Source organism: Lichenostomus cassidix, chromosome 12, assembly GCF_008360975.1.
Source record: "Lichenostomus cassidix isolate B80296 chromosome 12, HeHo_3.0, whole genome shotgun sequence".
Lineage (NCBI taxonomy): Eukaryota > Metazoa > Chordata > Aves > Passeriformes > Meliphagidae > Lichenostomus > Lichenostomus cassidix.
This window is the reverse complement of record NC_139493.1, coordinates 18,126,461-18,152,898: the sequence shown is the minus strand read 5'-3', so window position 1 is coordinate 18,152,898 and position 26,438 is coordinate 18,126,461. Positions and strand designations below refer to the sequence as shown.

General features: G+C 43.2%; 2 protein-coding genes across 2 annotated transcripts in view; one reads left to right on the top strand and one right to left on the bottom strand.

Annotated features, from left to right (window-relative positions):
- The window catches only part of SYN2 (synapsin II), a 162,197-nt gene that overhangs the window by 55,450 nt on the left and 80,309 nt on the right, over positions 1–26,438 (bottom strand). The window lies entirely within an intron of this gene.
- Positions 751–24,127, top strand: TIMP4 (TIMP metallopeptidase inhibitor 4). The gene is made up of 5 exons (XM_085073064.1): positions 751–1,024; positions 16,880–16,977; positions 21,323–21,437; positions 22,181–22,305; positions 23,379–24,127. The coding sequence occupies exons 1-5, from the start codon at positions 871–873 to the stop codon at positions 23,574–23,576; spliced, it is 690 nt and encodes a 229-aa protein (XP_084929190.1). The 5' UTR covers positions 751–870; the 3' UTR covers positions 23,577–24,127.

Sequence of the window (26,438 nt, the reverse complement as noted above, 5' to 3'; positions counted from 1 at the left end):
CTCTCTAATCACAGCTCGGCTTGCTTCCTCATGAAACGTTTTCCTTTATAAGAAGAGGGTGCCCACAGGTGACACTAATCCAGATTGCCACAGCAACCGAAGCTCTGGAGGTGAAAAGGGTTTCTGAGATCTGGATTTATGTCCATATTCCACTTACACCATCAGCCGGGAAATACAGACACAGAGCTGTGCTGAACAGGATTTGCATTAACAAGGAATACAGGGAAAGAGCCCTGCCTCCCAAACACACCGCTGGGATACTTTTCCTGGCTGTTTGAAATTAAATCTGTGATGAAATTATTTTTTAAATGCCTTTTATTGCAGCTCTTCTTGGCGATTCATCCTTCCCTGCAAGCGGCAGTTGCTGGAGGCTCACAAGCAGAGCACTGAGAGTTTCCCTGCCATGAATGAAGTCCTGTCCAGCCTGCGAGCAGGACGGCAGCTCAGGGAAGTGCCCAGAAGCGCAGGGGAAGCTCTGGGGCTGCGAACGGAGTTTAAAACAGCTCAGCTCTGTTTTCTCGCCCGAAACGAGATCGCCGGGCTGCCCTTTAAATCCAGCGTGCGAGCAAACTTCCCAGAACGAGACAAACCCGTCAGAAATGAGCTGCACATCCTCGTACGAGCTGTTTTTCCGTTTCCCTCCCGCGCTGCGGCCGAGGCGGCCCGGGCCGGTGTCACCAATGGAGAGCTGCTCAGCGCGGAGGGCGGAGCGTCCCCTGGGCTCCGGGGCCATAAATAACAGGGTCCCATGTCAGGGACATTCGGAGCCCCGGCAGCGCTCGGAGCGAGCAGCGCGGCACGGAGCGCAGCAGCCCGGCACGGAGCAGAGCAGCGCGGAGCAGAGCAGGAGGAGCTTTCCGCGGGGTCAGCATGGGCCGAGCGGGCAGCGGGAGCCCCGGGAGCCCCGGGAGCGCGGCCGGAGCGCTGCTGCTGGCGCTGCTGCTGGCGGTGCTGCCCGCCGCCGTGTCCGGCTGTAGCTGCGCGCCAGCGCATCCCCAGCAGCTGCTGTGCGACGCTGCGCTCGGTGAGTGTGCGGCTCCGCGGGCACGGAGCGCCGCCGGGCTCAGCCCTTGGGCAGGGCGGCATGGGGACAGGGTGCTGGGAGCAGTTCTGTGCATCCCTTGGGCGGGGAGGGTGCTGGGAGGTGTTCTGTGCATCCCTTGGGCAGGGACGGGGTGGGAAAGGGTGCTGAGAGCTGTTCTGTGCATCCCTTTAGTGGGGAGGGTGCTGGGAGGTGTTCTGGAGATCCCTTTCAGAGGGAAGAGTATGGGGAGAGTAGTGCTGGGATGTGTTCTGCACATCCCTGTGACTGGGAAGAGTATGGGGAAAAGGGTGCTGGGATGTGTTCTGCACATCTCTTTGGCAGGCAGGCTATGGGGAAATAGGTGCTTGGAGTTGTTCTGCTCGTCCCTTTCATAGGGAAATGTGTGAGGCAGTAGGCGCTGGGATCTGTTCTGCACATCCCTTTGGCAGGGAGAGCTCCTGGATCTGTTCTGCACATCCCTTTCACAAGGAGGGCTATGGGGAGATGGGATACCAGGAGTTGTTCTCCTTCCAGAATGTTTGATGCTTGCAAAGTGCTGTGTTAGAGAGTGGCTTTTTATTTATTTTTTTATGCTCTTTTATGTATTTTATTGTATCGGCTCCTAACTTAGGGAATACCTGAGCTTTCAAGTGTCTCCTCTTAGCAGTGTCTGCAGTAGGATGTTCTATCCAAATGTGCTTTGCCATGTGCATGTTGTGTGTGTCGATATTTTTATAACACTTCAGGGGAAAAAAAAACAAATCAAAAAGCAAAGGGACACAAAATATAAGCCCCCAATGCTAACTTGCAGAAACTTTTGATCTTTGTTCTGCTATACTATATTCTCTTTAATTTATTCTTGTGTTTTTCTGTCATTTTCAGGAGTAGGAAACTGATAGGCCCTTGATTTTCTGTAGATAAACTGGCTACAGCAGCCCTGTGTGAACATAACTTTCCCTTCTTTGGGACAATTGTACCTCATGAGTGTCAGGCAGTGCCATGGTTGTCAAACAACTTATAGAAAGAGCCTAAAGATCCCAAAATTAGGCTGCACGGGGATGAGAAAATGTGACATTTTGCAGCCTTTTGATTTCATTAGCTCAGGCTAAGGCTGGTCAGCTTCCATCGGGTGTGAACAGTAAATGTAGAACATGAGTTTCCAAAGTGTCACGGAATTAGCATCTCTATGGGGCAGGCAATACCTTCTGCATACTGATTCATTGCTTTTATGCCCTGACAGAAAATCTTTGTGGCCATGACAAACTCTGAGCTCTGTTTGTGGCCATCAGTTAAATTGGTTTTTAATCTGCCCATGTTAAGCAATCCCTTTCATGGATGTACCTACACCAGGCATTGCACACTTGGGGGTGTTTGGGGAGTGAAAGGGAATAAAAGTTGGGCTACAACTGAATATGGGTACATTTAACTGCTGTAGTCTGCTGCATTCCTGTGATGAGAAAGTGATGATTTTTCAACAGACTTTAATGTAAAGATTTGCCAAAATTAACAATTTCACAGTATAGAGGAAATTTAAAATATTCATCATAGGCCACCTTCCTCAGGGAAGCCATTCTGGTGATACAGATTGAGATTTCCTCCATTCTTAGATATATTTTGCAAGTAGTAACTAAATCATGCTACTTTTTATTTAAATACTGAAGATAGTTTTATGTTACAATGTTTGGACTCGATGCTCATCTCACTCCTATAAATATTCCTATCTAAGTAAACTTCCCCTTTTGGCTAAGGAATGTTTCCATCAAGGATCCCTTTGTTCACCATTTATAATTTTAAAGCAGCATTTCTGTACATTATAAAACGGCAGATGAAGGGAATTCTCTGCATAAATAAGCTCACACATATTTTTGTGTGTGCATTTGCATAGACACACACATAAAACCTGCTCCAAGCATTTCTGAGTCCCTGGATGTGCTCTGCCCACAATATTTTGCACAAACCGAGCGCAGCCCCTTGGAAGGAGCTGCAGGGAGCTGCCTGTCCCGTGTGAGAGGAAGCTGCAGGGAGCAGCTTGGCACAGGCAGCTCCCCAGGCTGGTGCCAGCAGCTTTGTGCCCGGGAGAGGAGCTGTGCCACGGGAAGGGGCATTGGGGCACTGCCCATCCCCTGGGAATGGGGCTGTGTGCCTCGGGGACACACCTGCCACCTCAGGGCCACCTGTGCTGAGACTGATCCGTGGTTTGCAGTTATTGGGCTCATCCTCTGTGCCCACAAACACAGCCAAGTGTTTCCTTGCAGTAGCTCCTTATTAAAATAATCATGCTGTGACCTACAACTCCATAGAAAAACCAGAGATAAAGTCTGGGACTTGCTCATGACCATCACATGTCCTCCAGCCACTGTGTAATGGTAATATTTTTAATTTCCTTCAGGATGACTTTGATTTGGGTGGAGTGAGAATGGAGGTGGAGAGGCTTGAATTGACATTGCTGGAAGCTCTGATGGAATGGGTGAAACCACTCAGCAACAGCATTGTCGAGAGATCCCAGGAAAAAGAGGCAGAGAAATGAATTAAGTCTGGACGAGCTCTTTGGCTTTGTTAAGATGATTGGTGCAGTGACACTTTGTCTGTTCCTGCCAGGAGGTTTTTGTGGCTTTACTCCCTGAGTGCCCACAGGTAGAACACAGCCTGAGTCCCCTGGCAGTGATTTGGGGTTGTCTGACAGCCCTGGAGCCAGGGAGAGCTCCTGGTGCTGCCCAGAGCAGAAATCAGGGATGGGGGGAGATCCCTGCAGAGCTGAGGGTTGATTGTACAGCATGGAAGAGCCCTGGGGTTTGCAGGGAAATCAGGAGTGCTGTGCCTTTCCTGCCATTTATCTGACCTTGGCTTTGTTATCTTCCCACTTTGCCTTCAGAGGATGTGATTTTGTACAGATTGCTGCAATTCTCATGAGCTTCTCGGTGGTTTTCAATTTCACTTCCCAGCGAGGTAACTCCTCATTTGTAGGAAGTGCTTGGCACCATGAGATCACACCTTCCATAAAAACCAGAGCTCCATCCCTCTTGTGTCCTTCCAAGTGATGCTGAGACTTCCTAAAATGTGCTGAATTCCTTCAGCCCCCAGAGAACACCTCTGCTTTCCCAGAGCCTTTCCCTGGCAATGGAGAGGGAGGTTCGTTCAGCACTTCCATGCTAATTGTCAGTGCTGAGCCCAGGTTTTCTGCTCCCAGAAATGCAGGGTGGGGAGGAGGTGGAGGATAGCAACCCCAGTGCTGGATAACAACCCCAGTGCTTTCAAGCCAATGCATGAAAACTGTCTGGATAATTGCCTTTTTTCTGAAGGGAAACATGGATGCAGTTGAGTTTACCAAATAGTGCCAAGATAACAGATTTCCCTTTTGCCACCGAATTTGTCTTCCTGGCCTCAATTCTAGCCCAATGTGCACTTCAAATCAGACAAGCTGCAGACAGAAATGGGGGATGGACAGGGCTGATTCCTTCCTAAAGTCTGGCACTTTATATTCATGCTGGTTTTTCCCCTTGGATTATTTTTTGGGCAGTAGGACAAATCTGTAAACACTTCACATCTCTTAGCTGTGTAACACCAGTCTCCTACCTTCATAGCTAGGTTTATTCTTTCTGATTTAAACTTCTTTTTTTTTTTTTTTTTTAATCTATTGAAAATTATACTTTTTCTGGACAGGAATGACTAACAGACCTCGAATACAAATATATATAATATAGCTTCAGACTGCAGTTCTGTAACTCTGGAGAAGAGTGGCACATTTCAGAATGGGATGGAAACTTTACAGCTGGAGCTTGGCAGCATTTTCAGCCCATGAAAATCTCCCAAGATCACTGAGATCAAGCATTGTAAAGATGGGCCAGATGATATATTAAACTTTAATCACATTTAAACATAACAGTAACAATTTTCTTTAAATACGCCAGAATTAAGTTTTCAGACTCAGCTCCTCTGGGACAGAATCACAATATGCTATTTCTTTATTATTGCATTTCAAATGAAAACTTTCATGGCTCAGTGTCCCTCGATTTTGCCTCACTGCCATGTAATATCCACTTTTGTGCTGGAATGGATTAATTTGTGCATTATTAGAGCAAGAAGCCATTTTTGCCTGGTGGGAAAAGTCAGTGTTGGGAAATATATTGGAAATGTGGCTGTTGCTTCTTCCAAGTTGGGAGAGAAAAGGTGAACAGTGGAATTAAATGGTTTTTGTTCCCCTATTATGTGATATTCACTCAGAGGGAGCAGTGGGGCTGGGCAGCTCTGGTCACTGCCTGTCCAGAATTGTTTAATTAGTTGTCCCCCTAGTTCAGGGCAGGGTGACACCAAATTCAGCAGTGATGTCCTTGGGGGCACAGTGTCCCTACAACAGTGACAGCCATCCCAAAGGGCTGTGCTGGAATAAACCTTGGTTTTTGGGAAGGTTTTTCTGAGTCCTACACCAAATCTGGGCTCTGGATTCTGTTGCTTGGGCAGGAGAGCTCCTGGCAGGACCTGGGTGAAGGTGATGCTTCCAGACACCTCCTGACCTGAGCTCATGGGGTCCTGGAGTTCCTACAGCCTTTGGGAACTCACCACAGCATGGAGAGCTCCTGATCTGCATTCCTGTGGCAGAGCCGACAGTTTCCAACCCTCTCCTTCCCCCAGGGCACAAATCAGAGCCAATCCTGCCTGTTCCCAGAGCCACTGTCACTGTGTCACTTCCCTGAGAGGAGCATGCAGCTGCCATCCCCCAGGGTCACACACAGCAGAGGCAGCAGAGTCTCTGCTCCAGGAATGGGGAATGGCATGGCAGAAATGCTGTGCTGCTCCAGCTCTGTCCCAAAGGACAGGGAAATCCCTGTCCCTGAGCGTGGCTCTTGCAAGGATTATTGTTGAAAAGGAGTGGCTTTTTAATGAGGCTGCATTGGTGCCACTGGAGGAGAATGCTGCCAGGGACATCTCCAGACCCCAAACCCAATGGATCCTCTTCAAACAAGCTGGGAATTACCCTAATCTCCAAACTCATGGTGGTAGGTTTGGTGCAGAGAGGCTGAAAATGAGGCTAATCCTAGCCTTTTCCTGAGCAAGGAAAGCAGAATTCCAGCCCTGTGTGTCCCAGCAGTGCTCAGGAAACATTTTTTGGGGGGTAGGAATTGTTAACAATCACTCCTCCCTGTCTCCACTTTTTGTTAGATGACAAATAGTAAGCTCATTAACAAAAATTATGGAGAAATAGACATTTCAGCCTCTCTTTCATCAATTTTGGCTGCACAGTGCCCTATCAAACTCAGTGACAGAAAAGAGGACAGGTTTTGGTACTTCTCTAAGTACCAAGAAATACACAGGAATTTTTCTTCCTTGTCTCTTTTGCATACTTTTATACACATTATTAGCTCTTCCAAATATAATTTAAAAATCTGGACAACAAGAGTCCGAAGAAGTTATTTAGTTCAATGCTGATGCATTTAGAGAGAAGAAAAAATACCTGGCACCATGCAAAGGCAAATTTCTGGTACAAATACCCATGGATGGCAAATAAAGAGTTATTGCAGTACATATAAATTGCATGGAATCACAGCCTGAAACTTCCCAATACCTTAAAAAATGCAAAAATCCTGAAAACCCTGGCTGCTGTGGCTGCAGGAATGCTGTGGTGTTGATCACTGATTACAGTTATGTGTGTTTGTACCTGGCTGCAGCACCTCAATATTCCCATTCAGAGAATTCCTGGAATGCTGCTGTGGGAGCAGCAGTGAGTCCTTCCTTTGCAGCTAATGTTTAACAAAATATTAGTGGAGAAGCTTCCTAGGATCAAACCTGAATTTCCTGCTTGGGAACAGGAAGAATAAGACCTGAATAAGACCTACAAATAACTCTACATCTACTTGGGAATTTAGGATAGGAGCAAACACTTTGAGAATTCCAAAAATCCATGTAAAGTTAATTTCCTAACTTCCTTTTCCGTGCTGAACTCAAGGTTTGAATTACACTGCCAATCTCGTGCAACTGTAAGAAATTATTTCCAATCTCCCCTAGATGAGTGGCCTTCAGAATCTGCCATTTAAGCATGAAAATGGGGCTCAGTCTGGGAAAACTCAGTCGCTCTCCTTCCCTTTGCTCGCTGGGTTTTCGTGGCAGAGTTCCCAACACTTCAAAGTTGGAGCTGTAAAATGAGGTGGCATCACAGAACTGAACAACAGGAATGGAGCTGAAGGAGCCAAACCCACTGAGCACAGCATTCCTGACAATTAGAATGGAGCTGAAAACTAACATAATTTTGCTTTAGTAAAAAAAAAAAAAACCTAAAAACCAGAGCTGGCTATTGTGTAGTAAAATAAAATCAGAATTATGCTGGTTGCCTGATTTAGGGGTAACTCAGTAGCACCAACTTTTTGCTGAGTACACTCTAAATTCAGAGGCAAACTGAAAAAATGGAGTTACTTTTATTTAAAAGCATTTGTTGTGGTGCTGAGAAACACAACCCCATCATTTCAAAAACAACGCTCGACACACACCGGGGGGAGAACAAACCTCCAGCTCCGAACCAAAGATTAAATAACAGAAAGCAGAGGAGGTGAACGAGTGCCAAACTCCTAATCCTATTAATCTGCCGTCTTGAATCCTGAATTTTCTCATTAACAAGTATCTCAGCAATGTGGGGTTCCTTCCGCCCCAGGGATGGAAATCCACAATAACATCATGGATGTTGCTCCACAGCTCTGCAGCATAAAGAGGGTGTTATTCCTCGGCTGCAATCAGGCAGATGTTGATTAGCACTCCAGTGATGTGGGATCTGAGGCTTGTGAAGTAGGGAGAAATATTTCGGGTAACATGAGCGGCAGCTGTGAAAACAGCGAGGGAAGAGAAAAGTGACCTTGAACAGCATTAGGAAATCATGGTCGTTTCTAGGGGATATTTAAGTTAAAAGAGTACCACGCTTCTGTTAAAAATACACTCACCTTTGCTAGCTGGAAGTTTAAGAAAACTAGGTTCTAAACCTCACTCTCATAAATGGAATGTATTCTTCTAATTAAAAAAGCAGAAAACCACCTAATCTCCTGGTTTAACAAGGAAGCCAAGCCTGATCAACTCTTGCCTTAAACACGAGGAATTTTTGCATCCTGAGCCAAAAACACAGGGATGTACAAAATCCTGACCTACCTGAGAGTCCTAATGAGCTGAAATATTGCCCTTCTACCCCCTGAAAGGCTGAAATGGAAATGCAGTTTGGGTTCAGCCTAGCTCAGCTCTGTTACACTGAGAAATAATGCAGTGAATATAGATATACATAGCAAATAGTAATTTTAAAATCCCTTTGTATCTACTCTATCAACTTTAAGAGCATTCATGGGTTTTTCAGAATTCAAAAGGTTCTGTGGGGTTTTAGTCCAAGTCACAAACTTGGCTGTAAGGCTTTGATTTCTCAGTTACAAATACAGTTGTTATCTCACCACCTTTATCTTCTCCTGCAACATCACCAAGACTGTGGAAATACTCTTCCACACATTGCTTTCCATGGAATAAAGGGGAAAAGCCTGCTACAGTCACGTTTTTCAACAAGCTCTGTGCTTACAGATTCAAAACTTGTGTCCAAATAATCCAGAAAGCTCCATTATTTCCCTTTCTCACAATTTCAGAAATTGTGTTTCAGTTCATTGCTGTGCTGATGATTTAGTTACCTCACAGCTTGTCATAAGCATTTATTGATGGAATATCAAGAAAAAAAAACCCAAAGAAGCAAAAATAAAACTGCCTTTCTATCCCAACTAGCAGAAACATCTTTTGAGCTAAAGGTTCCTTGACTTTGGGCCTAGGAGCTGTGGAGGAAGAGTGAGGAGTGACAATGTGCTCTTACAGATAAGAAATCCTTCCTGCAAACCTGAGGAGAAGATGTCTTCACTCTCACTCTGTATGTTTGCATCTAGAACTGAAAGTGCCCCACAGCCCCAACCATCTGAGCTGAGTTACAGCTTGAGAGTGAAACTGCTGTTTGCTGCTCTGGGCTGTGGAAAGATAACTGATGGATCAGCCATTGGCTAAACACATTGGTTATTTTCAGTGGTTTAAAGATCATTCAGAGAACATTCAATGCTCAAAATTGAAATCCAAGTGTAGTGGTTTAATTAGAGGTTTGAAAATTGCAATCAAAGTGTAAGGGTTTAATTTGAGGTTTGCACTCCTGAAAGGACCAGTATGGAGTATCACCTCAGCAGAGCCTGAAGGGAACATCTCTCTCTGTCTGGAGTCTGAAAGAGCTCAAAGCTGTGTAAAATCCAGAACCAGCAGTGCCAAAGGAGGGTTTGCTGTCTCCTGGATGCTGTGGAGCATCAAAGGCAAAGCCTGTGTGGGGCAGCTGTACCCCCAGCCGGGACAGGAGCCACTGGAAAGGTTTCCAGGATTTGTCCCCAAGGCAGTGGGCTGTGTCCATCTCATCCCCAGCCTGGCAGCACCAATATTTTGGCAGCACTTGTGTGGGACTGTAGGAGTCACTGTGACCTCCACAAACACCTGACAGCACCCAGCAGTCCTCATTCCCTGCCCAGCTCCACTTCCAACCCACCCCTTCCCCCAGACTGGGAATATTCTGTGTAAGAAGAGAAAACTCATGGATACTCTGAACTATTTCCAGAGGTGAAGGTGGTGGCCAGAAGTTGTGATTTAAAAAGCCCCAGCAAAGCCAATTGGAGGTGCAGCACTCAGACACCCATGGCAGGGGTGGTGTGGAGCTGGATGGAAGAGTCCCAGGAAATTCAGAACAACCAGAGGCTGGAAGATCTAATTAAATAGAAATTAATTTGCAAAATTGCAAGTTGCCTGAGTACAGCTCAGGCTACTTGTTGTAAATAAAGATAAGGATTCACATGGCACCAAGTTGAGAAGCAAATCCCTGAAGCAATGAAAAGTAGGAGAGCTTTTGCAAATGTACAAACTTTTCCATGCAGTACAGACCATCTCACCTCAAAATATGTGAAATGGAGTTACAGCACCAGCAGAGCCTTTTTTTATTTGGACTCAGAGTAGAGAAGAATGAAGGCAATTAGAGGTGGGAACAGGATGAAAAATAATGGCAATTTTAGGAGAGTGTGGCTGGCAAATCCTTCAGCATGAGTAGAAAAACCAGAATATTTTCTGTTCAGAAACTTGCTTTGGGAAGGTCTTAGAGGGTTCAGGTTAAGGGCAATTTATTGAGCCAGAACATCACCCTGGTGGCACTGGGAACCCACTGAACCCAGCAGGAAAGGTCTCTGCTCCCAGGGATGTATGGAACACTTGCAGACATTCCCAGAGATTTCCATGACTGAGGTGGAAGCCAACAGGTGCAAATCAAATACTGAAACACAAATGGAAGAAACAAAACCTTCCTTCTCCCCAGAATTATTCCTAAGTCTCCAAAAGAATCTGCTTTAAAAACATCACTGTGTATGTAAAGGCACAAATATGTTGGGTATTAAATTGCTTCTTTTAAAACATTATTTTAATCATTAGTGATACCTGTGAGTTTCAATCAGTTATAATCTGTGTAAGTAATGCTTCTTTCTTCCTCTCATATGTGTTTTGAGAAATTACAATATTTTCCATATACATGAATATTTAAGAAATTTAATTTGCTCTTTTCATTGGTGAGGATCAAAGCTTTACAAGAGCAAATGTGGCAGGGAAATCTCTGACAGCACTGAACAATTCAGCATGTTCAGTAAAGAAAATAATGGCAGAGAAAGGGAGAGTGGCAATGCTGTGCAGATGGAAGAGTTGCTCTAAATTATGGGGGAAGACTTTTACAACCTCTTGTACATTTTAGAGATTTTGTGAGTAATATCAATCAGCAGCCAACAGACCATGTTTGATTTGGAATTCCATCCAAGATATCTATTCTGTCTTTTCCATCCTGTGCAGTATTGCATTAGGGGAGTTCATTAATTTGGGTCTGTTGAGACAAATTCTGTGCAGATTCCTCTTCTGTTTGAGGCTGAGCATTCCTTCTCCTTTCCTGCTGACTCTGTTCCCTCTCTGCAAGAAAAGTGAAGTGTCTCAGATGTCAGTTCCCTCTCTAAAGAATACTGAAGAGTGTTTAAAAAAGCCTGGATGTGGCACTCAGTGCCATGCTTTAGCTGATGAGGTGTTAAGTCACAGGTTGGACTTGATGATTTCAAGGTCTTTTCCAGCCTAGTTCATTCTGGGATTCTGTGATGTTTTTCTCACGTCTGTATACTTCTCAAACCTGAGTATTCCCCACTGCTCTTGGGTTCCTAGGCAGCTCTGAGTGCATTTCTTGCCATTACTGTCCTTTCAGAGCCCCAGAAAGGGCCACAGGATGTTGTGTTCAGCTCCTGGGCCATCCAGACACGAAGAAGGGCAATGAAATCAAGTGGCCACCCCTCTCTCCAGAGCTTCCCTTGGACTCCCTGCTTTATTTGACCATGACTTGGCTTTGGTGACTGCAGGAAATGGGATCTATTTTGCAGTAAATGGGGTTCTGCTCACCAATTTTGGTTCCATTGGCTTCCTGGTGGTTTCAGTTCTTGGCCAGTTACAGATGCCTGACTGCAGCTGGAGGCAAACCTGACCTGCAGTGGTGTTTTCTGGCCAGCCTGGGCACAGCTTTCCCCTGGAGCAGCTCTCTGGGGAGGCAGGAATGAATCCCAATCCCCTCTGGGATTTCAGCTTCCCCACTGCTCCCACCCTGAGCCCTCTGGATTCATTCACCTCCCAAAAATGGGCACTGCTGAAAATCTCTTTATCATACTTGTCCCCAGACTTCTCTTACAGAACACAAAAGATTTTAGCACTTGTGGTGACAGGGTGTTAATAAAGCCCCTTCTCTCTGAATCCCACAGTAAATCCCTGAATCAATCATCAATCCCTGAATCAATCATCAGTCCTCTGGTTGAGATGATTTGTTAAAGGAAAACTCTTGGCTGAGTTTTGCTCTGGCTGGAACAAAACCTGTGCCACCACTGAAACTGGGCTGAGGTATTTCTAAGGGGTTTATCCCAATATTCTAATGAAAATCATTGGTATTACACCACTGATTAGCTAAGGCAAGAGTTCTGGAAGCTCCCCTTACATGACTGCAAAATAAATTAGGACATAGAAAATAGTAAATTTAGGGAGTGATACAATTAGTTAAATGATCCTCTTTCAATAACTTCTTTTAAGAACAATAACAGTCTACATATAAACTTTTGAGGGGAAAAGAAAAGCCCTTTTCTTTTCTTTTGGACAAAAAGAGTTTTTGAACTGAATTTGCATAAACTCAAGGTCTCTGTGGTTGGGGCTCCAGCAGTTGTCACTGTGGTATTTTCCTTCTACCCAAATTCTGGGCGGGATTTTCTAGGAATTGGAGACATTTATGGAGCAAGTTTTAAGTTTTTCTCCTCCACCCCAAAGAGGAGAAAAGTTCTGATAGATGATAGATAGATAGATAGATAGATAGATAGATAGATGATAGATAGATAGATAGATGATAGATAGATAGATTAGATAGATAGATAGATAGATGATAGATGATGGATAGATAGACAGACAGAAGTTTGAATTAATCTTACAGCAGAAAGGTTAGCAGCAACAGCTGCATGTTGTGTGTGAAAGTCCTTTCATTTTCATAAAGAGAACTTAATTGGAATATGAGGACCTCCAAAATGAGCTACATCCATATTCTGCGTCCAGAGCTCTGCTAGGTTTCCTACTGCACATTCTGACTGACATAGGATTGCACAAAAACCCTTTTTGGATCCTTTTTATCTATATTTAGGGTGCCATCCTCAGTCCAGTCACTTAAACTTATTTATTCCTTGTGCCATTTATTCATTCCTTGTCCCTCCAAGAACATCTAACAGCAGCTTGAGGTGTCAGACATGAAAGAGACAGGTGGAAAGAAGTGCTCAAAAATCACTCCTTGTGTTTCAGGTAATTAAATGAAAGGGCTAAATCGAGGCTATGAAATATCAGAGAAAAAAAAAAGAGCTTCCCAAATCATTATCACAACTTTTTAGTAGCTCACATGTTGCTTTTGCTGTCAACACAGCTTTTGAAGTCTCATGTCAAGGTTTTTGTAGCAAAGCTGCTTTTGATGGTAAACTTGTGAGATAGGAATTAAACTTTCCTGATTTCTTGAGAGGAAGATTGCTTAGAAGTGGTGGAGATCACATTTCTATTCCCAGAGCTATGGTGTAGTCTGTAAACAGCCTGGAGTGAGCTGGAGGCACAACTGAAACACAGATCCTTCCTCAACATGCCTATTTATATATGTATATATTTAAAATAACAATGCACTCAAGGGATTATATATTATATATTATATATAATTTCTTCTTATTAAATATTTTAATTTATCCTAAATATTTTCCTTTGTAAGTATTTTTCACTATTTAATTGCTGGTACTTAACAGATACTGGGGGAAATATCTCATTTGTTCATCAGTTTTTACCTCCATTACCTCCAGTTTCTCAGGATTATAAAGTTTATCTCGGGAATAAACTCCAACTTGCTTTCCCCTTTGAAGGAATAGTAAAGTTGATTACTTTAGCTGAGTAACGTAAAGTCTGTCTTCAAACACTTGGACTGGGAAAAATAGCTTAAGGAGCATAACCTTACCACTTGTAGAAGTACAGTAATACTAAATATTCATATTAAATATTAATAGTATATGATATATAATAGTAAATATATAATATTATCATATTATAGATCTTAAATAAAGTATTAAATACTGTAATACAGAATACATCACTTAATAACACCAGCTTGGAACAATGAGAGTAATTCTTCACTCAACAGTTCTCCCTCTGACAGTTCCTTAGAAATAACTCAGAAATGTCGAAAAAAGACACTACTTTTGGGGAACATGAGAATTTCAGGGGACAAAGTGCAAAGATTTGGAATATTCACACTCCCTCCATACCTGTCCTTGGCCCTGCAGTGACTGCTCAGTTCTCTGGGGCTTCTCTCCCATCCTATTCCATTGTTTTTGTCACCAGGGTGGAGGAAAATCCACCTCCTGGCAGGGAACTCCCCAGGGTAAGGAAACACACCCTTAGTGAAAGGAGTTCCTCGTGATCACAAAGATCTCAGACAGGCAAGGTGATGGCACAGCTCATTTACAGGCATTAATTAGTGTAGCTAATTCCAGAAGGAAATCACCCAGGTTTGATGGTTAGCACCCTGGGAAGATGCAGTAATTGCCTAACTTTTATTGCATATAAACATTTTTGTATTGTACAAACCCTGACCATTTTCTCCTGACAGTATAAACATTTTTCAACTGATAATATTTTCTGTCTTTCTAACCAGTTCAATGATCTTCCATTGATGCACAAATGGCTGGGAGAGGTTCATTGTTATTCAGGAAAGGAGTAAATACATTCTGCACACATTTCTAACCCTGAGTGCCCAAGGGCCAAACTTTGTCCTCCCAGAACTCAGATTCATTTCCTTCCAGTTCAGTTACCTGAGACAACCTCGGGCTGCAGAGTGGGGATAAAAAATCACATTTTATCCAAGTTGAGTCCCACAGAAAAGCTTCATCCTCCCACTGAGATATCAGGGCAAAGTCAGTATATTTAGTGCAGAACAAATCCCAGGAATTGGGAATTCCTGGCAATGGGATATGAGATCTTTGCACACGTATTCCATATATGCAAATTCCTCATAAGGAAGCAATAAGTGCCTGACAGAGAAAATGACATTATTGCACTGAACAACCAGAGGCTGTTCTCAGTCCCAGGCGTGGAAGAGCTGAAAGCATGTCCTGCAAAGAGGTGCAGCCTGGGAGGAATGCTGAGCCCCAGCAGCCCTGAGCCACAGGGAGAGAGGGACATGGCCAGGAATGCTCCTGCAGGAAGTGCTTGTGGTTGAAAACAGAAGCAACCACATGAAGGAGAGGTTTGAGGAGACAGCCAGACGACACTGATTGCAAAAAAATATTAATGCACAGGGAGAAAAAGGAAAAAAAGAGAAAACTGAGAGGGATGAAAAGGCCCCAAAAGATCTCTGTGTGTTTGAATCTGGTTTCAGGAGAATTGAAAACCCAAATAGCTAAAAATTTAGACATCCTGTGACAATAAAACCTTCTGTTTAAAAAAAAAATTAAATTTGTCCTCCTTTGCCATCTGGAAGCTTTCTCTTAAGCATACAAATGCATGAAACACACACAACACAAAAATGCTTTTCATTTTCTTCTACACACCCAGTCAAAGCTCTCTTCATGACAAACCCCAGGATGTTACCGTTTCAGCTTTGCACCACTCCATGGAGACCCCTGGGGCTGTCAGGGATCATCTATAACACTCCTCTCGTGTGGTAACAAGTAGAATTTCATAAAAACATGAAATGCACAATGTTTCAACATTAAATGCATGGGGAAAGTAATTTTAATTATCCTGCATTGAGTAGGCAGGAAAAGATTTCCTGCACATAAACCATGTTATGGCACTGGGAAAATAATGTTGTTTTCTCAGCCCTTTCCCTCAGAATTGAACAGACTCTTTAATGAGAAAACTTTTTTTTTTTTTTAAATTTAGGGAGTAATGATGCAAAGGAGAGCATCTCAAAACAAAACAGCACCATCCCAATTTGCCCCTGCCAGCAGCACAGCACACAGTCCCAGCACTTTCCCTCTGGAAGGAGATCAGAGCTCTGCAGACACACAGTTAGTTCATTTGTGGCATTGCTCACATCTGCAGATGGTTAGAGAGATGCTGCCCTGTGAAATCAGGAATTTGCTGCTCGTCCTTAAAAGAATTCTTTCCTCCCAATAAGTCTAAAATGCTTCTCAAAAAGAGTGGAAATGGTTCAGGAGGAGAGATGGAGGAGCTTGGAGGCTGCAGGCATCTGCCTCACCTTGATTATTCCATCTCGTTTGCTCTGCTAATGAGTGAGGAAATGGGAACTGCCCAGGGTTAGGTGGGACTGGCTCTACCTGCCTGGGTTTCAGTCTGGGTTTCCTCTTCCCTTTCTTTAGCTATGATGTTAAATTTGATAAAAATGAAGTCAATCTAGCAAAGAAATGGGGTTTTGGAGGGAAAACGTGATTTTGATGTCACCAAATCTTCCTCTGCTGCAGCCTTTGCCAGTGTCCCTCCAGAGGCACAGACTGTTTGTTCTAACCTAGGAGCTGCATCCAGAATGGAGCAAAAATGGGATTCTCTCTAATTTTGGGGGCTAGAAATCCCCAGAGGAACTTTGGCCATGTACCAAAATTCTCAGAGCCCTGACACTCACCATGCCAAAGAGCCCTGGTGTATTTTAAACATCACATACCACAGAGATGCTTCCTACAAAGAGAGGGGAAAAGAATCCATTTCTTCTCTCTTAAAAACTTCCCTTGATTAAGGAACAGGATCTAAATCACATCAAAACAGGGAGTGGTTGATTTCTGCAGGTTAACACAACGAAAGCTGTGCCCTGATCAGCCTCAGAGAAGTGAAAGCAAGGCTATTCTTCTGATTTCATGCATGAAATCAATGCTTTCATCTTGCCTGGCACAGGCTTTCAGGGTGTCCCTTCAAGGCTATTTAACTGATCAACAATTCTTCTGTCACCAACAGAAATGTCCCTTTCCTCTGCTCGCTGATTATAATGATGGGTATTCTGGGAAATTTTATGGGATTCAAGTCTTCCAGAGTTTCTGATGGACAGTTTTTGTCAAAACTGAGTGGTAACATCCATCAGGTTCCCAGATTCCATGGGAATTCAGCTTTACATCACAGACAGCCCACTTCCTTTTGTTTTCAGGAGCTCAGCTGCTGTTCTAATAGCAAAAGCTTTAAAATCTGCTTGGAGCTGAAGTGTCAAAACAATGCTAAAATCTATCAGTATAATTTTCACTTTTGCTTGAAAAATTGGGCATCTTCTGATCTGCATTTAAATCTCTCTCTCTCTCTCTCTTCCAGTGATCCGAGCAAAAATAATCAGCGAAAAGGTGGTTCCTGCCAGTGATGATCCCCTTGATACCCACAAAATGATCCGGTATGAAATCAAACAAATAAAGGTACATGGCATCCCTCAGCTTTTTTGAAGTTCAATGCTGATAACCTGTGCATATTTCAGCCCAAAATCATTTAGCCCAAAAGGCTGGGAAGGTAGAAAAGGCTCCAGATGCCTCCACAGTCAGACCCAGATGGACTACACAGAAGAAATCAAAGGAGGGATTAAAAAAACAGGAGAGAAAAAAAGGAAAGAAAACCATTCTGACATTAAGGAAGTTTTGCTTAATAATGGTATTTTGATGAAAAATCTTCTTACTCATAATTTATGGAGGCTCCAACAGATGTGTTTCGGTCCATGAGTGGTGTCAGTACATTTGGTTTGGGAGAATACCTGATCTCCTGGGCTGGGATGGTGTGGCAGCTCTGTGTGATCCAAACTTCCCAAAGAGAGGGGAGCATTCCCAGCTGAGGCAGCAAACCCTGTGTCACTGTGATCAGGGATATCTGCAGGGCAGGAGTGCTTCCCTCGTGTTCACAGAAACAAAAATCCGTTTGTATGGATGTTGCTGGGAAGCCAACACTGAGTTTGAGAACCCAGAGACACAGATCCTGAATCTCACAGGATTTTCCCACTGTTTGTTCAGCTCCCATTGGGAGATATAATCATTAATACAATTTAAGAAGACATATCTTGACCCCACTCTAGTCACTGCCAGTTAAAATGGTCATGATTTCTCTTTCTCTGGAATGCACAAAAAGCAGGTGATCTCTCCAAATTAAAATGTGTGAGTGTGCACAGGTGGGGTGGGGTGGTTTGGTTGGTTGGTTGGTTGGTTTTCCAGGTGGTTTCATCTCTCATTTTTCACTGAATATTATTTTACAATATTTGCACCTTTTCATTGATGGGGAAAACTCAAGAAGGTCATGATGAATGGCCACATGTTTAAAAAAAAAAATAAAAATCAGTCATTCAAGTTGTATCTACTGACACAATTCCCTCACAGGAGTTTAGCTAACAAAAATCTCTGGTGAACAAGAACGTCTCAAGATATTCACAAGGTTGGTTATCACTCATGACTTCTGCCAAGGTTTCAGAGCAATGTCTAAAGGCCACTCTTTACCTTGCTGAAACAAACCCCAAAGCTCTTCCCCATCTGCCACTTTCTGTCTTCTTAAACATTAAGGATACATTCAAATGTTTCTTTACAGAAATAAGCCCATCAATCCCAGGGAATTGCCTCTCCTCCCATTGGCACTTTAATATTCTACTTTATTTAATACTCTGCAACACTTCAGTAACTTTACAGAAGTGCAAATCTTCCAGCTCAACACAAGCAACAAGAATGAGGAGCCTAATCTGAGTGGTTATTTTCAGTCTACAACCCCATTCTTCAGCACCAGCACACTGAAATCTCTGAAACACGTTTGTATATCGAAGCTGCTTTGGAGTTTCTCCCTAATTTTCCCAAGGGGAGGCCAATTCAAAACTCAGGCAGCAGCCAGAGATGTTTGTTTAATTCCCCTCAGGTTCAGAGGGGAACACAATTGATAGGTGGCATACAGGGAAAAGTTATCCAGGACTGACATGCTGAACAATTACTCAGATTTCTGAATTACTGAGGGCAGGATCAGCAGCTTGATCTCACCATGTCTTAGATGACAGCATTCTAAAGAATAAAAAGAATAAAGGAAAAGATAAATAGTAAAAAAAATACCTCCACAGTGCATGTGAAAGAATAGGATATTCTCTGCTCACTATTCTGATCTTCTCTGCTGCTGCTGCTGATTTCTGCTGATGCCCTGCAGTTCCTACAAGCTGCAGGTCCTTAGGGTGTCCAGAGGCACTGACCATGGGCTCTGGACAGTGCTGGCCAGCAGCATGGCCAGGCTGGGGGCACAGGCCAGGAAATTCCTTTATACAACACAGCAGGGAAGGACAGACTGTCCAACCACCTCTCTGGAGCTGTAAAATTCCCCCATGATATCAGCTCAGTGTGAGGTTTGGGGATGGATCTTGGGGTCACTCAGACATTCCCACTTCCCTCAGCAATGCTCCTCTCCTGGGAAGGGAGCACAGAACCCATGAAGGCTCTGTTGGGCTGTAATCTCAGAAGTGCTGCTGTGTCTCTGCTCTGCTGCTCTCAGGGCTGCTGAGCTGTTCCGTTAATGTGGGTGGCTTAAACTCCATTTCTCTGGTTTTAAATCCAGTGCATTAGGCTTAGCAGTAAAACGTTGCTATTCTAGACAGAAATGCGAAATATTATTTTGATATTAATGTTCAGAAATAAAAAAATAATAACAACAGGGTTATTAGTTTGATGGGGATGGGTTGGCACGTCAAGAAGCCATAAATGTTTTCAATTCCTGTTCTTTCCTTGCAATATTTCCAGCCTTATCTTAAAGAGTGCAGATAATATGGGATTTACATGCAACTAAATATTTCTTCATGATATTTTTGTAACTGACTTGGTCACCACACTCAATTGAACACCATAAAGCAAAGCCATGTGCTGGTGCTGGTTCCACCCCTCAGCAGCACAGGGACAGTGTCCATACAGCCCTCAGCAGCAGGTTCACATCTCCCTGTCCCCCAAATCCTCACCCTATTTTCCTACTCTGATAAAGTCCCACGAGGAAATCAAGTTTATGTGGGTTATGCCACAGTGGAAAATCAAATCCAACCACCCTTTACAGAGAAGCACCCACGCTCTTAGGAGATGAGAGAATGTGATTGAGAAGATTAAATATGATTTACCGAGTTAAGCACAAGATTACAATCTTTAGAAATGCTATAACAATTATATAGGTCAAAACCAGAGATAAGTCAGTAATTTAAAAAAAAAAAACCCAACCGAGCAACTAAAAAATCTGCAACAAAACCAGCACCAAACTCATGTCAATATTAACTGAATCTCCATCATACATTGCTATGGATGTTTAGGGGGTTAAGCACCAAACTCAAGTCAATATTAACTAAATCTCCATTATACATTGCTATGGATGTTTAGGGGGTTAAGCACCAAACTCTTGTCAATGTTAACTGAATCTCCATCATACATTGCTATGGATGTTTAGGGGTTTTCATGGTTAATCAAGGTATGTTGTCTGCATCAAGGCTCTGAAGAGCTCAAGGGCTGAGATATCCAAGGAAAAGCTGGATATCCATGGACAGAGAAAGATTTGTGAGCATGGGGAGAGCTGGGAGCAGAGGACACTCACGTGGTGTCTCTGCACCAGACACGTTTCCCTCACCAAATCACATTTTCTGTGATTTTCCCTGCTGCCTTGGACAGGATGCCAGTTTGTGTTTTGCTCTGGTCAGCTCTGTTTGTTTTTCCTACAAAGTATTTCAAATCCCATCTCGTATTTCTGGATCAGCAGCACGGTGACAACAGCGTTGGCTCTCTTCCCCTCCGTAAATAAGGCTTCAGAAAAACCAACATATTACAGTGTACTTTCTAGCGGCCTGGGCTATTTCAGTCTCCTGGGAGGGCTTGAGGAACACAAACATTTTCCAGTGGCACCAGCTGGGGCTGGGAGAGCTGGCCTGGGGAGCTGTGAGCCCCTGCATTGTCCCCAGCTGTCAGCACGTGGCATGATGTCACCCGGGCGGCTGATGTCACTCGAGGTGATGACAGCCACTCTGGGGCTCAGCAGCACCTCGCGCTCCCTGCTCCCTGGGTTTGGGCACAGCTCAGCTTGTTTCCAGCTTCTCAGGGCTCATTTCGGGTTTCTTTTGGGAGTTGGAGCTGCTGGTTGAGGAGCAGCTGGTCTGAAAACTGCTCTGATGCCAAATCTCTGCGTTTGGGGTCAGAGCAGTAAATCCTGCAGGCTGTCAATCCCAAAGGCTGGATCCCGTTTTCCAGCAGTTTTATTGAGAAGGTCCCAGTGGTCAGAATTTTGGATGTGGAAAAGCACTTTGCTTCAGTGGCCAACTGTGAGAACAATGGTCAGAAAATGCTCAGCTCCTCAGCATATTTCGTGTCCCTGGAGGTACCAACAACTGCACTGATCAGGAGAAAATTCCCCATATGAATATCCTCAGAAATATTTGCATTTTGGTTGCGATGGATTGCCTGGATTGAGATGTGCTGCTCCTTAAATGGAAAAATGCCAGGAGAATATGAATAGAAGGGAAAGTTTTAACAATCCATGAAATACTCTGAGAAAGCACATTTTAAAACCTACAATTTAAAAAATGAAGACCTACCTAATCTCCTTCTAAAGCTGTTGGCTGTGTTTCATTAAGCGTAGAGAAAAAGTCCAACTGTTGGTGTTTTCTCACATTAATTCAGAATTTGGAGCCTCCTTTAAAGAGACTCACCCTGTAGCTCTTCCAGCTCTTGTTTGCAACTGTTTTTCGTGCATGTTTTCCACTACTGACTTTCTGTTTCTGATCATTTTCAGATGTTTAAAGGATTTGAAAAGCTCAAGGATGTCCAGTATGTCTACACCCCTTTTGATTCATCACTCTGTGGAGTGAAACTGGAAGCCAACAACAAAAAACAGTACCTTCTAACAGGTAAAATGGAACAAAAATAATGCTCCTGGAAATCCAGAAGCTACTTAGAGTGAATTTGCTAAAATAGGCTAAGAAGGAATGCATTTCTGTACTAAATACAATGAGATGTACACACTGTGTCCAGCTGTAGTTACAGTGTGATCTTGCATGCTTTCCATCCTTTATCCAACAGTCTTAAAGGAGTTCCAAAGGAATTAAAGGTCATTAATGATATAATTCGTAAATTGAAAAAAATCAGCCATTATTATTTGATTAAAACTGTCAATACTAATTTTCCCAGGAATGCAAACAATGCATGATGAGACAACCCATCCCTCTGTGTCTGCAGGTCTGGTGTTCCAAGTACCTACAGATTTTTCTAGAGAGTCCTAAAATCCAGTTTAACACTGGATTTTTAACACTAATGTACTGCATTTCATCCACCCCTTGCTGGCACATTACCAACACCTTTTGAAAAATATCCTTTTTCAATCTTTTACATCTATACACCGTGCAATTAGAAGAATATTCTCTCAGTTATAATGAAATTAATTTTAAAAAAAGTGTTGAGTATTACTGATTTCATGCAAATAGTTTAAAACTTGAGGTATCCTTATACTTTTAATATTCAGAAAACATTTTTAATGTTTTGTTTTTGTAATGCCTTGTTTCTCTGTGTTTACCGTGCCGTGGACCAAACTGTAATGCTTTTTTCCTGTTTTGCATTAGTAATGCCTTGCTTTTCTGTGTTTTCTGTGCCACAGGCCAGATTTTAAATGATGGCAAAGTTCTTATCCATTTGTGCAACTACATTGAGCCCTGGGATGACCTATCCTTGTCTCAGAAGAAGAGTCTGAACCAGAGGTACCAGATGGGCTGTGGCTGCAAGGTGAGTGCAGGGCAGAGCAATGCCTGTTCTCTCAGACACCATTCATTCACATCTTTGGGAATAAACACCAGCTGAAAGTGATGCCTGCTGATTTTTGCCTTTTTTTATATACATTTTGTATTTTTATATACCCTTCTATCCATTTTTATACCTTTCATATATCCTCTGAGTTCTCTATATCCTTCACTTAAATGCTTGTAATTTTTACAGTCTGATATTCTAGCTTAGTTTGAGAGTTCTGCAAGGCAGGAAAAACAAATATTCACAGTTAGAGGCCAGAGAGCTCTGTGCTATCAAAAACCTCGAGGTTTTTGAAGGTTGAAACCTTCTCTCTAGAGCATATTTTGTAAACTGAACTCTAGCCTCATTTAGAGAGAAATTCTTTAAAATAGAAAAACATTACTTCGTTGATTAAGTTTCTTATTGAAAAATTCTAGACAGATATGCTAATTTGCAAAGTCCATAAAAATTGCAGAGTTGTTTTGTATACCCTGGAGCTCCAGGGACAATTGTGGATGAACATCCACAAAAGCCCAACCCCCACAGGGGTGAATACAGTCTTCTAGGTTTTAGGAAATTAGCAGAATTGTTGAAGAGCACTAATTAGGAGGAGAAGTGGTGATGCTATTCCCCCCAGGTCAAGCCCCTTCTTTTCTCTGGAGCCTCCCAGCCCTCTCATTAGTTGCTCTTGTTGATGACAGTGTTGATGACAGTGTCTCTTGAAGATTTTGCTCTCCACCTTGGTTCCCAGGAAAAGCCAAGATAGGAGAGGGGCCTCGTAGCCCCCAGGCCTTGGAGTTTTGCCATGGCTTCGGTCTTTCTAGCTGGGGGACAGGGTAGGCAAAAGTGCTGGCAAGGTTACAAATATGGAAAAGGAAAAAGGCAAAAATCCTCTGGCATCAATTCCAGTGTACATCTTGACCTGTCCCACCTTTGAAGGGCTGTACACCTAGGATGCTGTTAAAACACCAGATAAAACCCTTTACCCCTTTACCCTGCCTGCCTCATCCTCCCCAGCCCAGCAAAGGGCAGCAAGAGGAGGCAGTGAGGCCCTGACTGAGCTCTCCCCACAGATCACCACGTGCTACATGGTGCCCTGCTCCATCAGTGCCCCCAACGAGTGCCTGTGGACAGACTGGCTCATCGAGAGGAAGCTCTACGGCCACCAGGCCAAGCACTACGCCTGCATCAAGAGGAGCGACGGCACCTGCAGCTGGTACCGAGGGGGGCCACCCCCCGAGAAGGAGTTCATCGACATCAGCGAGCCCTAGAGAGGTCAATTCCCAAACAAAGCACCCCTGGAGGCTGATCCCACCCGGCCTGCTGGCGGCTTTGAGCCGCCGCCATCCCAAATTGAGTTAGAAACAAACAGCGGGTGTCCTGCAAACCCCACCCTGAGGGGTTGGCGCTCCTGCAGGACAAGGGACAAACCTGCTGCAGGGACCTGCTCTGCTCTGCTCTGCACAGAGGGCTGGCAGTGCTCCCCTGTGTCCTCCGAGGCACACCGAGCTCCCTTTTGCCAATATGAATGTACGAGAACAAAAGCGTTGCCAGAATTTTGCCCCCCTGTTTGATAACCTGCAGGTTAAGAGCTCCCCGTGTTTTTATTCCAAATCTTTCCGATGAACTACGGAATGTTTTATAGAACTATTTTTTTTTTTGTTTGTTTGTTTCTGTATGAAAGTCTTGGATACAAAAGAATTATTGTACAGTGTATATGTAAAGTATTATAACAATGTGCTATTAAAGAAAGATTCACAAATATTTCCTTATCTGTCGAAACAAGTTGAACACTTCTGTGATTAAAACAATCTGTGCTCCACACTTTGTATGGTCCTTATGTCACAGCTTCCTTTAGCCACAGAGTTGTCATTCTCACTGATAACTAAGTTAAGAAAGCCTTGATAATCAAACCCCAATTCCCAAGCCAGAATTCCCATGGACAGCAACACCTTGCTGAAGGCAAAGCCAGATGTTCAGTGCTTCAGCATTCCATGGAAGCACCACAGAAGAGGACAGGCTAAAACTGCTCAGAATTGCACAAATCATGTCCATCCTCATGGAGCCTTTGAGAACACCTCCCAAAATACCTGCCCAGGCCATTGCACCCCAGCACTGTTAAAATCCTTGGCTTTAGAAACTCTTGTGAAAATCTGTGCAATAAATATTGCATAACCTACACTGCAGTGATTTCTGGGAGCTCTCAGATATTTGATCATATTTAATATGATTTAATTATTTTTATTCATAAATATACATCAAACTCTGTCCTAGTGAATTTGGCTCCTTGTGAACTCGGGCTGGAGAAGTGTTACATCACATTTTGGCTGCTACTTTTTAGTGTCTCAGCTTTCCTGAATTGATCACTGGAGTTAGTAACTAATCTCTCACGTATCTAAGTTTACTAAAATATTCAGTTCACGGTGGTGAAACTTTGGGAATTGTTTCAGTAAATGCCAAAGTTCAGCCTCAGGCAGGATGGGAATCTCCAATAGTTGTTATTTCTGACATATTTTACTCTCTCCAGTTTTCTCCATTGGATTCTCTCACAGGCAGAGGTTCAGTTCTGCTCTCATTTGCTGGGATCAGATCTGTTTAAAAGGTCAAACCAAACCTTTCCCAGGTTCCTGCATTCCCAGGGGACACTCCCAGCCTGGGGCTCAGGCAGAGTCAGCTCATTCCTGCCCTTGGGCTCAAGGGGTTCCCAAACATTGTCTTCAGCCTCTTTGCTATAGAGTCCTGATAAAACCATTGGGATTGGACTTGAAAATAACATTTGCACATCCCTGATTCCCTTTGATTCCATGAGCAGCAGTTTGGACATGCCATTCAGCATGTCCCATGCACCTTGTGACACACCAGGATTTGATGCACTGGAGAGATAAGGGACATTTGAAAAAAAACCCACTGCAGAAATTATTTTTGGTGACATATTTTCATGTCTCTAATATTTCTTTTGACAATTGCATGAACCTTTATCTAAAGGACTGGTTTGGAAACACTCTTCTGAGAAAAAATACTTACTTTTTCTGTGACTAAATTTATACATTTATAATGCAAATTGGGCAAGGCCAGCAGGAAAGCATGTAATTGTTTCTTTGAGGAATATATGTCCCATAATATAGAAAAGCCAATGTTTCACTTTAAATCAGCCTGACTCTTTTAATGTACAATCCTGAATTAAAACTTCACATACATGTGCTGCCAAATGTAAAGCCCATCTTGTTTTCTGCTTTACTAAGGCCAAACAAAAAGGTACCTAACACTAACAATTTGGCCCATAGACTTATATAAATGGAATAAAAAGAATGAAAAAGCTACATTTCTTCCAAAAGATAATTGCTATTGCAGTGGCAATACTGGCAGAGCTATTTCCTGACAGTGCTGGGCATTTATATTATGAATTTTCTGAAAGATTCAAAGCCAGGCCTTATTTCCTCTTGTCAGATCAAACCAATTCCTAGAGAAGCCCACGAGAGCTCAATAACCACAAAGTTTAAGTCAAACATGGGGCTGATTAATATCCAGTGGTTAATATTCAATGGTTAATATTCAATGGTTAATATTCAATGGTTAATACTCAAGACAAATCCAGTTGGATTTGTCTCCAAACCCATTTTGGTGGGATGGTGTCTTTTGGGTCACATTCTGCAGCAAACAGATATTTTCTGCTTTTTAACTCCCCATGGTTCTATTTCTGGCTCAGTTTTACACTAACCAGCCCTTACACTCAGCTCACCCAGCACAGATTGCCCTCTCTGTGCACCTTGCACAAATAAATGCTTTCTTTGATATTTATGAGTACCTGTAATACAAGTTATATGCCATATTTAGCTTTAAAAACATTTTAAAAATGCTGTAAAATTTGCCACATGAGGTGTTTCACAATCAATATCTGTCTACTTCAATTTCTGGCTCAGCATAAATCTGGCCAAACTTCCCACAATGGATGGTCCAAAGATTTTTTTTTTAGCTCATATCAACAAATATGGCAAGAAAAGCTTTACAAAAACCCCTCTCAGAGTGAGTTTTTATTTTCCCTGAGGCAGATTCTGAAAAGGCTTGACTACAACGTGGCATTCTGAATATGTCATTTTCCTATCAAGATTTCTACTGTAGTAGCATTGATATAT